Source organism: Orycteropus afer, unplaced genomic scaffold (genome assembly GCF_000298275.1).
Source record: "Orycteropus afer afer isolate SDZICR_OR568_19922 unplaced genomic scaffold, OryAfe1.0 scaffold00006, whole genome shotgun sequence".
Lineage (NCBI taxonomy): Eukaryota > Metazoa > Chordata > Mammalia > Tubulidentata > Orycteropodidae > Orycteropus > Orycteropus afer.
In genome coordinates this window covers 28,586,331-28,598,871 of record NW_006921593.1, presented here as the reverse complement: position 1 = coordinate 28,598,871, position 12,541 = coordinate 28,586,331, and the positions used below count along the sequence as shown (strand labels likewise).

General features: G+C 41.6%; 1 protein-coding gene across 1 annotated transcript in view; it reads left to right on the top strand.

Annotated features, from left to right (window-relative positions):
- Positions 1-325: 325 nt before the first annotated feature.
- The window catches only part of CAB39 (calcium binding protein 39), a 46,872-nt gene continuing 34,656 nt past the window's right edge, over positions 326-12,541 (top strand). Inside the window, exon 1 of the mRNA XM_007942101.2 lies at positions 326-439. Coding sequence (XP_007940292.1) covers positions 326-439 — 114 coding nt within the window. The remainder of the gene's footprint in view (positions 440-12,541) is intronic.

Genomic DNA, 12,541 nt, shown 5'->3' with positions numbered 1-12,541 from the left:
CTGGTGGGTTTGAACCGCCAGCCTTCTGATTACCAGTCAAGTGCCTTAGGCACTACACCACCATTTACCTTATTTGCATTACTAACAAGCTGTCCAGTCCCTTAGTGGGCCACAGACACCTTACATTTTCATAGTTCCGCCCAGGCGTCTGGTGGGATTCACAAAGACCATGGCTGCAAGAGCCAGATCGAGTCATTCCGTGCCCCATTCCCAGATTAAGATTTAGAAAGTGTGCCCTGTCTTGACTCCCCCTGTGTTCTCACAAAGCCTTGTGCTGTGTTCCCAGGTAACACAGGCAGGACGCGCGGAGGCCTCTATTGTCGCCATGCCGTTCCCGTTTGGAAAGTCACACAAATCTCCAGCAGACATTGTGAAGAACCTGAAGGAGAGCATGGCTGTTCTGGAGAAGCAGGACATTTCTGACAAAAAAGCAGAGAAAGTATGTATTTGGCTTTATTTTCTATTTACGGTGTTTGATTAGAAGCAAAAGAAAAATTATGAGGTGATTTTTAAAAATCACTAAATCTCAATTTGGGTTCATTGCTTTTTTGGGTTTTGTTTTTCTTTTCTATTGTGATTTGGGTGAAAGTTTACAGAGCAAATTGATTTTCCATACAGCAGTTCATACGCATTTTGTCTCTTGACAGTTAACTGCAATTCCCCACAGTTGTAACAGCTCTCTTCCCACTTCCTCTCTGCAGTTACCTCTTCCCTGTTATTTGGAGTTTTAAAATATAATCATAGAGTGGCAGTTGTTACTGATGAAACACCACCAGTTTGCTCCTATACCGCCATCTAACACACATTTCTAACTTTTCCTCAGTTTTTCAATTGAGGCTTTTACATTAATCTCATTTTTTCCTTCATTCTTTGAAGTACTTTATCTGACTTCTTCAAAGCACTTTTTCCGTTGACATTCTTCCAGGAGGAAGCCTCCTCAGTTTCCTCCTGCATTCCCTATATCCGTGTGCAGCATCACCCCCACCCAGTCACCACAGTCCCAGACGGGACCTTCATCCCAGGCTTGTCACATCCCGTTGTCTCTCAAACATCATCTTTCCCTATAGCTAGTGTCTCCTAATGGAACTGATTCTGTCCTCCATTCCTCCTTGAAGAAGATCCTCATAGTGTTTCCTGTGAACCTTCACAGAGGAAACTCCAGACAGAACAGAACCCATGGCCCATAGACAGACAGAACCTAGGCCCGGTTAGAGTAGGAGAAACCAGCCACACACTGCCTAGCAGTAGCCTCTTCACTTCATCATCTGAAATAGCCCTGCCTAAACCTTCAGTGTGGACTCCTCACCTGGCCCGTTGTGGCCCATGGTATCACATGGAAAGATGAAATATAGTTATGGTGCCATTTCTTCCAAAATTAATTTTTAAGATTAAAGCCATTCCACTTAAAATCACAGTAGAATCCTTCTGGAACTTGACAGTTGTTTCTCAACCTCTGGAGAAATACACGGAACAGCTACCAAGTCAGGGTGCGGCTTAAGGAATTTGCATTCTTTTTAAACTCCCACAAGAAATGCACTTTAAAGATAATGACACAAATAGACTAAAAGTGAAAGGGTGAAAAGTGGTAAAAGACAATCATTTGCTTGTAAGATCAAGAAGACAGACAGGCATGTCTGTTTTTCCCACTTCTGTTCAGCTTGTACTGGAGGTTCTGGGCAGTGCTGTGAGGCAACAGAAAGGAACAGAGACATTCCGTTAGAAAGGAAGAAGTGAAACTCTTACCTGTAGACAACGGGATCTTCAACATAGAAAATATGAAGGAATCTACAAGAAGAGCTAGTAAACTAATCTGTGAGTTCAGCAAGGTTCTAGGTTACAGGATTGTTATTAAAAAATCATTTGTATTTCTATATAGTAGCAATAGACAATCAGAAATTAAAATGTTACAAAATTCCATTCACAATAGCATCAAAGGATGTGGAATACTTAAGGACAAACTTGACAAAAGAAGTGAAAGACATGTACACTGAAAACTATATGATACTGACAGAAATTAAAGACCAAAATAAATGGGAGATACTCCTTGTTGTTCATGGTTTAGGACATGAAAACGTCAGTCTTCCTCGAATTGATCCATAGATCAGTGCAACCCCAATGAAAATCCCAGCAGACCTTTTTTTTTAAAAAAAAACTAAATCGACAAACTGATTCTAATATTTACATGGAAATGCAGAAACCTAGAATGGTCTAAACAACTCTAAATAAGAACAGTGGTGTTTAGTGGGCTCGAATTCCTGATTTCCAAGGTTGTTATAAAGCTACAGTAATCAAAACAGTATAGTATTGACATAAAAATAGGCAAATAGATCACTGACCCAAAATAGAGCATCCTGAAATAAATTTATCTACACATATATAGAAAACTAATTTTTGACAAAAATGCAAATCAAGTTCCGTGAAGAAAGGGTAAGTCATTTCAACAGCTGCTGCTAAAACAAATGGCTATACACACCTAAAATAAAGAAAGTTCCTTTCAGACACAAAAATTAACTCCAGATAGATCGTAAAAACTACAACTGCAGAAGAAGAAAACAGTAAAAAAATCTTTGTGACCTCGGGTTAGGTAAAGATTTTTTCAGATAAGACATCAAAAGCATACTCCATGGAAGAATAAATTGGTAAGTTAGACTTCATCAAAATTAAAACTTTCTGCTCTTCAAAAACTAGTCACATACAGGGAGAGAATCTCTGCAAAGAGTGCGTCCAAAACAGACAGAATGCACTCAAAACCCAGCAGTAAGGAAGTCCGATAAAAACGGAGACATGTACACTGAAAACTACATGAGATTTGAATAGATACTTTACTAAAGAAGATATACATAGGACAGATAAACAAATCTTTAGTCACTGGGGAATTGCAAAGTAAAGCCACAGTGAGATACCACTACAATGTATTAGAATGGCTGAAATTGAAATACTGTCCCAAATAACCAACTTATGCTGGTTGCAATATAAGATAGTACAGCCACTTTGGGAAACAGTTTGGCAGTTTCTTAAAAAGTTAAACTTGACATCTGTTGTATGATCTAGCCTTTTGACTCCCTGGTATCTGCCCAAGAGAAGAAGAAATAAGAGTCCATGGAAAGACATGTACATAAATGTTCATAGCAGCTTTATTTGTGATGGCCCAAAGCAGGGAACAATCCAGGTGTATGGATAAACTAATTGTGGTTCATCCATAAAATAAAATAACTACTCAGCAGTAAAATGAACCAGTGGTGCACACAGCAAGATGAATGGATTGCAGAGTAATTATGCTGAATGAAAGAAGCCAGACTACAGTGTGTGATTGTGTTTATGTAAGACTCTATAAATGCAGCTAATGCATAGTGACAGAAAGTAGATGGGGGTGGCTTTGGCATGGGGAGAGTGGCAGGACAGAAGGGACTACGAAGGGACACTAGGAAACTTTTGGTGGTAGTGGATATGTTCACTGCCTTGATTCTGATGATGGTTTCACAGGTGGATTGTATGCCAAAACTTAACAAAGTTTGCACTTTAAATAGTTTGTTGTGTGTCAACAATAATGCAGTAAAGAGACTAAGAAAAAGACCTGCCCGTGTGCCAGTGGGGGCAGATGTGGCTTAGAAACTAATGTGTATTCCCTGAGAATAGATTGTGTAACAGGCACGGAAAGTGTGTGACTTCAAAGGGATAATGTACTGTGTGGGCACGTCCCCGCGTGAGGCTGTAGGGAACTGGAACCTGTGGAGGGGAGTGACAGGCTCACCCAGGAGTGGGGGCCTCTGCCCTGGGGAGCTGTGAGGCAGAGAGCCATCAGCAGGGCATACTGAGGAGGAGGAGTCCTGCTGGCCCAGCAGTTAAGCACTCGACCACTACCTAAGAGGTAGGCACTTCAGACCCACCAGCCACTCTGCAGAATAGACCTGGTAATCTGTCTCTGTCAAGATTCCAGCCCAGGAAACGCTGTGGCACGATTCTGCTCTGTCCTGTAGGGTCGCTGTGAGCTGGAAGTTACTTGACAAACCCCACAGTGTTAGGGAGAGCAGCACTAAAGTACTTAGTAGAATGTTTTTAGGGGACCGTCTAATGTGAGGAAAGGGTTAGATCTATTCAACGCAGTGGCAGGGAATAGAGTTAGGACCTGTGGGTGAGAGTGCAACAGAGTCCCATTTTGTCTTGATATTAGGAAACAGAATTGGTGGAAATTGCCTTCCTTGGGAGACAGCAAGTTTCCTGTCTCTGGAAATGTATCCGCATGGACTGGGGGCCGCTTGGTTAAGTGTGATAGAAGGAATTCAAGCCCTGCATAATTGACGCAACCGTGTTTTGATCCAACACCATACTGTGCAAAATGTCTCATAAAGAATAAGCCTCCATCTTAATGTCGAACTAGAATCATTTCCTGTTACTATTCTCATGAGCCACATGAGGAAAGCTCTCGATGATGTATCCTAGGTAACCTGTTATAGTAGTGTCACAGGTGGAGTTCACACCTAAGCCTGCCAACCACACAGTCAAATTAAGCCGATTTCTCCTTTGTACAAATATCCAAGGACATCTTCTGCCTCAGGTCTCGTGATCTTTTAGACAGAATTATAAATACAGCATTGGAATATTTATTCCTTTATTTGTAATGTGTTGGTATTTTCACTTGTTTTATATGGTACATAGTTGCCATATTAAGACTTGTGTATGATACAAATAGATTAGTCCCTTAGAAACTGTGCCACAGCTTTTTAAAGAATTTGTACAAGATTCATTTCCTCAGACCTTAAAAATGTGGATACTCTTACCGCCCTTATTTTTAGGGAACTAAAGGAGGAAGAAAAATTGGTTCTTTCATTGTACACAGCCACGCGGCTCTGGTGTCCACAGGGATTGTCTGCACACTCCTTGCCCACTACCTGCTATTTAAAGAAGGTGTGGCTGCCTCACTCAGCTGCGCTCAGCTCCCTTCGTCTCTGGAATGCATGTGTTCATAGCGTTGAGTAGCTATTTTCACTCATTTCATTAGAGGAGTATGTTTGCTGGCATATTTAGGAGGGAGGACAGGGGAGCCTTTTCATAGCACGGCCACTCAGCAGTGACTCATGGTTCCTAAGCTTGCTTAGAGTGATCTTTAATAGCAGAGAGTGAGTAATAGGTTTGTCTTGGTCCCTGAGCTTTCAGCTTAGGAAATGCAGACATTTCTTCAACACAGAAGTGGGTGGTTTTTTGTTTTGTTTGTTTTTTAAAAAAACATTTACTGCAGGAATTAATATGGTAACAGAATTGTTCTTGTCATCACATATTTGAAGCCATCAGTACCTGTGTGTTTACTTTTAGAGTCCATCTCACATCACGTTTCTTCAGTCACTTTAAGAATTTCCTTTTGTCCATGAGGTGGTACAGTAAATCCCTTTTTGAGAATGAACTGAAATTTAAGGCTTAAATCAGCTTAAATATATTGGTATGTATTCAGAGGACTTGCTTTACTGAAATGACTCTTTTGCTAAAGAATGAACTTAAAAGGAAACTCAGAAAAAGAAAAATACAGCTCTAATAATTAGGTATATGTAAATTATAAATTCAGTTATACAGGCTAATAGCAAACATGGAAGCTCTGGTACCGTAGTGCCTAAGGCACTTGACAGCTAACCAGAAGGCTGACAGTTCAAACCCACCAGCCACTCCTCGGAAGGAAGGTTGGGCCATCTCCTTCCGTAGTGCTACCGCCTCGAAAACACAAGGAGGGGTCGCTTTGAGTCGGACCCAACTCCATGGCACATAACAACAACAACATAATTTCAAAACTGTTCCTAAAAAAGCTGATTTATAAACAGTGACTCACGTCTGAAGTATGTTTTTCTTATGCCCAGTTACACGTGCACTGCAGTGGGCAGGACAGCTGCTGCCATCTGCTGTCATTATCACCCCTCACAGAAGATTCCCCACTGTCGAATCTATGTCAGACCTTGCCCCTGTTTGGATGTGCCTATAATCTGACAGAAAAAATGGACGTGTAAATAATGTAATAGAACGTGGAGTGAAGTTCTGTGGGAACCAAGGGGCTGAAGCAGATACCGTCTCTGTTGGAGACACACACGAAGATGATAGTAGGTTTGAAGTGTCATTTAAGCAGACTTTTAAGGTCAGATTGGGCAATCTACTTCTGTAGTGGTACCGCCTTGGAAACCCAAGGAGGGGTCGCTATGAGTCAGATTTGGCTCGACGGCAGTGAGTTTTTTAAAGGTCACTGACAGGCAAAGCATGAGAGAGAATGAAGTGTGAAACAGCCTCAAAGATGGCATGTTCAGAAAATAGTGACAAGTTTAGTGTGACTTTATAGGAGTGGAGATAGAGGGGTATGGTGGGGAGATGGCGCTAGAGATACGAGTTGTGGTAGATGGAAAAAGGCCTCGTGTACAACCTAAGGATATACTGAAGGTGCTGAAGAGGACTTTTGTTATTGTTATGCTTTGCTTGAAATGTTCATTTTTAAATAATTACTGATTTACAGAAAGTATACAAAAGTTACAAAAATTGTATTACCCAGTCTCCCCCAGTGGTAATATCTCATGTGATTATATATAGTATCAAATCCAAGAACTTGACATTGGTATAGGCATTTGTGTTTATGTATGTGCGTGTATGTAGCTATGCAGTTTTATCACCAATCACCTTGTGTAACCACCACCACGGTGAAGATACAGAACTGTTCTGTCACAAAGTCCCCTCATGCTGCCCTTTATAGTAGCACTCCATCCTCTCCTCTCTTCCTATCTCTAAGCCCCGGCAATCACTAATCTGTTCTCTAGTGCTATAATTTTGTTATTTGAAGAACATTACATGAATAGAACATAGGTTGTCTTATTTCACTCAACTAATTCCTGTGGGACCCATGCCAAGTAGTTACGTGTGTCAGTAGTTTATTTCTGAGGATTCTACATAGTCATCCATGGCAGGGACAGGCCACAGTGTGTTTAACCTTTTCCAGCTTGTAGCCTTTACAGGTAAAGCTGCTGTGAACATTCTTATACAGGTTTTCGTGTGAACATAAGTTTTCATTCCTCTGGTATAAGTACCCAAGAGTGCAAGTGCTGGTCATGTGGTAAGTATACATTTAGTTTTATAAGAAATTGCTAAACTTTTCTCCAGAGTGACTATACCATTTTACATTCCCATCAGGAACGTCTTTTAATCAGGGGTAGGGTAAGTTTGAATATGTGTTTTGGAAGATAACTGGAAGTAATAGCAGAGGATGAATTTGATAAGGGGATTTCTGTGACAAGGAAAGATTCAGGGTATGGAAAACAAGCACAATGTGACACTAGATTTATGAGGGAGAACCGAGGATTTAACGGTTGTTTACAGTTGAATCCACGTTCACATTCCTTTCATCCATCATCTTCCACCCACCAAACATTTCCCATATTTAATAGACTGAATAAAAAATAGAAGCCCAGAATGGAAGCCAGCAAACTGTGGCCTGGGTCAGCCCACCGCCTGTTTCTGTAAACACGGGTTTATTGGAATGTAGCATACCTATTCATTTACATACGGTCGAAGCTGCTTTCTCACAGCCACTGCAGAGTTGAGTAATTGCAACAGAGACCACATGGCCCTCAACTTTGCCACCTCATGGCCTAAAAAAACCTGATAGATCCTCTGATAAGATAGGTTGTAGTAGGGATTCTTACTTTGGTTAGAAGTCAGGGGAGGGAGTAAGTATAATTATAAGAAAAAAAATAGACCTCTTCTTTAATTGGACTGTGACAAGTAATGACTCCATGTAACCTGGTAGGATATCCTTAGAGAGAGATTCGCATTCATATTCTAGTTCTCTCACTCTCTCTGGGCCAAGTAAGGAAATAACTATGGAATCATTCTGTTTTGTAACCTGGCTTGTTTTCTGTTTATAATATTAACATCGTTTCATATTCCTATAGATCTGCTTTTTATGTTATTGGCCTCTTAATTTCTGAATTAGCCATTTCTATACACTTCCCACCACCTCTCGTATCAGTTTGTTGTACTTTGGTGACCTGTGTACTACTGTGATGCTAGAAGCTATGCCACCGATATTTCAAGTATTAGCAGGGTCACCCAAGGTTGACAGGTTTCAGTGGAGCCGACAGACAGGAAAGGAGGACTTAGTGATGTGCTTTGGAAAAAGTTGGCCAGTGAAAACCTTATGTGCTGGAAGATGAGCCCCGCAGGTAGGAAAGCACTCAGAATATGACTGAGGAAGGGCTCCCTCCTCAGAGTAGAGTGACTGTTAGTTACGTGGATGGAGTAAAGACTTCAGGACCTTCACTTGCTGATGCACCTTGACTCAAAATGAGAAGAGATAGCTGCAGACATTCCTTCATAATCAGAACGTGCAATGTGCGATGTATAAAGTGTGAATCTAGGAAAATGGAAAGCCATCAAAAAAGGAAATGGAACACACAGAGATAAATATCCTAAGTGTTAGTGAGCTGAAGTGGACTGGTATTGGCCATTTTGAATCAGACAGTCATATGGTCTGCTATGCTGAGAATGACAAATTGAAGAGGCATGACATCACATTCATCATCAAAAAGGACAATTCAAGATCTGTCATGAAGCACAGCTCTGTCAGTGATAGGATAATATCCAATACGTCTACAAGGAAGACCAGTTAATATGACTTAATCACATTTAGTGAATAATTTACTGTGTACCAACCACTAATGCCAAAGATGAAGACATTAAAGATTTTCACCAACTTCTGCAGTCTAAAATTGATCAAACATGCAATCGAGATGTATTGATAATTACTGGCGATTGGGATGTGAAAATTGAAAGCAAAGAAGGAGCAGTAGCTGGAAAGTCTGACCATAGTGAGAGAAAAAGAAAAGACACTGGAGAGCGTGTGATAGAATTTTGCAAGACCAGTGACTTATTCATTGTAAATACCTTTTTCAGCAACATGAAAAGTGATTATAAACATGGACCTTGCCAGATGGAACACACAGGAATCAAATCGATTACATCTATGGGGAGACAATGGAGAAGCATATTGTCATTGGTGAAAGTAAGGCCAGGGACCAACTGAAGAACAGGCCATTAATTGTTCATATGCAAGTTCAAGTTGAAGCTGAAGAGAATTAAAACAAATCCACAAGAGCCAAAATACGACTTTCAGTATATCCCACCTGAAATTAGAGACCATCTCATGAATATATTGAGTGCATTAAACACTGATGACCGAAGACCAGATGAGTTGTGGAATAACATCAAGGACATCATCCATGAAGAAAGCCAAAGGTCACTGAAGAGACAGGAAGGGAAGAAAAGACCATGAGAGATGTCAGAAGAGATTCTGAAACTTGTTTGTGAACATAAAGTAGATAAAACAGATGGAAGAAAAGGTGAAGTAAAAGATTTGAACAGAAGATTTCAAAGGACTTTGAGAACACAAAGTAAAGTATTATAATGAAATGTGCAAAGACCTGCCTGGAGTTAGAAAGCCAAAAGGAAAGAACATCCTTGGCATTTCTCAAGCTGAAAGAACTGAAGAAAAAATTCAAGTCTTGAGTTGCAATATTGAAGGATTCTGCAAAAACGGCAAGGAGACCACATGTGCTGACCTCCTCTAATCCCACAAGAGGAAGAAGACAGAATTACCAGCAGTAACCCAAGGTCTATTACTGCAAGGCCAGACATGCTGCCTCCCTCCAGCCCTTTCTCCAACCGTTCCTCCCAGAGCACCCACCACCTCTCTCCTGGGTTCGATAATTCGCTGCAGTGGCCACACAGAACTCACAGATTACAAGATTTATTAGGGAAGCACCAAGCTACAATTTGTGTTCAGGAAAAATGCTCAGTCTCTCTCTCTCCAGCCCCCTGACCCTCAGCCAGCAGTCTCTCACAGTCTCTTTCCCAGCAGTGCTGGTCCCTCAGTGTCTCACTCAGCGATGCGTGTCTCTTTTCCAGCAGCACGTGTCTCAGGAGCCCGTGTCTCCTTCCACAGCACGTCTTCCTCCACCAGCAGTCAGAGAGAGTTCCGCCTCTAGGAGGCCTCCTTTTGAGCCTGGCAGGGTGGTCAAACTAGCCAATTATAGCATCAGAACTCTAAGCACCTGAGAAAGAGTGGGCACCTCCCAGAACATTGTTTTGTGCCACTCTCAACAGAAATACTCCAGGTGGACACCGTCAGCAGTCAGGAGCTCCTCAGTGGCTCATAACAAATCCCACCTTGGAGTTTACAAAGACTTATGGGTAGAAAAGCCACACAAAGTAATTTACTACACTGCAGATTCTAATGGGCAAAATACTGAACAATGCAGGAAGCATCAGAAGAAGATGTAAGGAATACACAAAGTCACTGTGAAAAAGAATTGGTTGATGTTCAGCCATTTCAGGAGGTAGTATGTGATCAAGAACTGATGGTGCTGAAGGAGGAAGTCCAAGCTGCACTGAAGACACCGATGACAAACAAGCCTCCAGGAGTTGAGGAAACAGCAGTTGAAATGTTTCAACAAATGTGTGCAGTGCTGGAAGCGCACTCATCTTTGCCGAGAAATTTGGAAGACAGCTACCTGGCCAACTGACTGGAAGAGATCGGTATTTGTACCCATTCCACAGAAAGGTAATCCAACAGAATACACAAATTATCAACAGTACTATTAATATCACACAAAAGTACAATTTTACTGAAGATCATTCTAAAATGGTTGGCAGCAATATATCAACGGGGAACTGCCAGAAGTTCAAGCCAGATACAGAAGAGGACGTGGAATGAAGGATATCATTGCTGATGTCAGATGAATCTTGGCAGAAAGCAGAAACTACTAGAAAGAAGTTTACCTTTGTTTTATTGACTATGCACAGACATTCAACTCCATGTATCGCTACAAATTATGGATAACATGGTGGAGAATGGATATTCCAATTTGATTGTGCTCATGCAGAACCTGGACATACACCAAGAGACAGTCATTTGAACAGAGCAAGGAGATACTGCACTGTTTAAAATCAGGAAAGGTGTGCGTCAGGGTTGTATCCTTTCACCACACTTACTCAGTCTTTACGATGAACAGATAATTCGAGAAGCTGGACTATGAAGAACACAGCATCAGGATTGGAGAAAGACTCATTAACAACCTGAGATAGGCAGATGACACAACCTTGCCTGCTGAAAGTGAAGAAGACTTGAAGCGTTTACTGATGAAGATCAAAGATGACAGTCCTCAATATGGATTACACCTCAGTATAAAGGAAAAAAAATCCTCACAACTGTACCAATAAGCAACGTCATGATAAAATGGAAAGAAGATTGAAGTTGTCAAGGATTTCATTTTACTTGGATCCACAATCAACACCCATGGAAGCAACAGTCAGGAAATCAAACCGTGTTTTGCATTGGGCAAATCTACTTCAAAAGACCTCTGTAAAGTATTCAAAAGGAAAGAAGTCAGTTTGAAGACTGTGGTGCTCTTGGTCCTAATCATGATATTTTCATTCACCTCATAGGCATGCAAAAGCTGGACAGTGAATTAGAAAGAGGAAGGAAGAACTTGATGCCTTTGAATTACGATGTTGGTGAAGAATATTGAATATACTGAATCTGTCTTGGGAAGAGTCCAGCCAGAATGTTCCTTACAAGCAAGGATCACAAGACTTCATCTCATCTACTTTGATCATATTTTCAGGAAAGACTAGTCCCTGCAGGAGAACATCATGCTTGGTAAAGTAGAGGGTCAGCAAAAAAGAGGAAGACCCTCAATGAGATGAGTTGGCTCAGTGGCTGCAACACAATGAGCTCAAACATGGCAGTGATTGTGAGGACGGCTCAAGACTAGGCATTGTTTCATTCTGCTGTGCATAGGGTTGTCATGAGTTGGACAGGATTCGACAGCACCGAACAACAGCAGCATACATTTTCCTTTTTACTCGGGGTGTTTTTTCTTGAAGAGCACTTGGTATATTAAGGCTAGTCTTTACTTGTAACTATTAAAAATTGAGGGTGATGCAGTAGGCAGCTCTGGTCTTGTACCTTGCCGGGTAAAGCCCTGTATCTTCCTACATTTGTGCGTAGCTACTTACCATCCTTCATCTTCTGATGTGTGGCCGGTTTAGATCTAAGGAGTTGTTGGACCTTGTTGTATCTAGAGGAGGAGTGGATGGTAAGGGCTCTGAGTTCTTCCGGGTCCTGGTCTGGAAGCACTAATGGGTAAGTGAGCTGCTTCCTCTGTTGCTGTTAGGGGCCATCGAGTCAGTTCTGACTCATGACCTGTGTACGGCAGGACTAAACATGACCCAGTCCTGTGCCGTCCTCACAGTTGTTGCTGTGTTTGAGCCCTTTGTTGCAGTCACTGTGTCAGGCCATCTCATTGAGAGGCCTCCTCATTTTCACCGACCCTCTCCTCACCAAGCAGGGTGTCCTTCCCCATATCCAAAGTGCGTGAGGTGAAATCTTGCCATCTTCGTTTGTAAGGAGCGTTCTGACGGTGCTCCCTCCAAGACAAGTGCTCATTCTTCTGGCAGACCACGGTACAGTCAATACTCTTCACCAACTTCCAGTAGTGTTCTGAAGTTTTGTTTCTGCGTC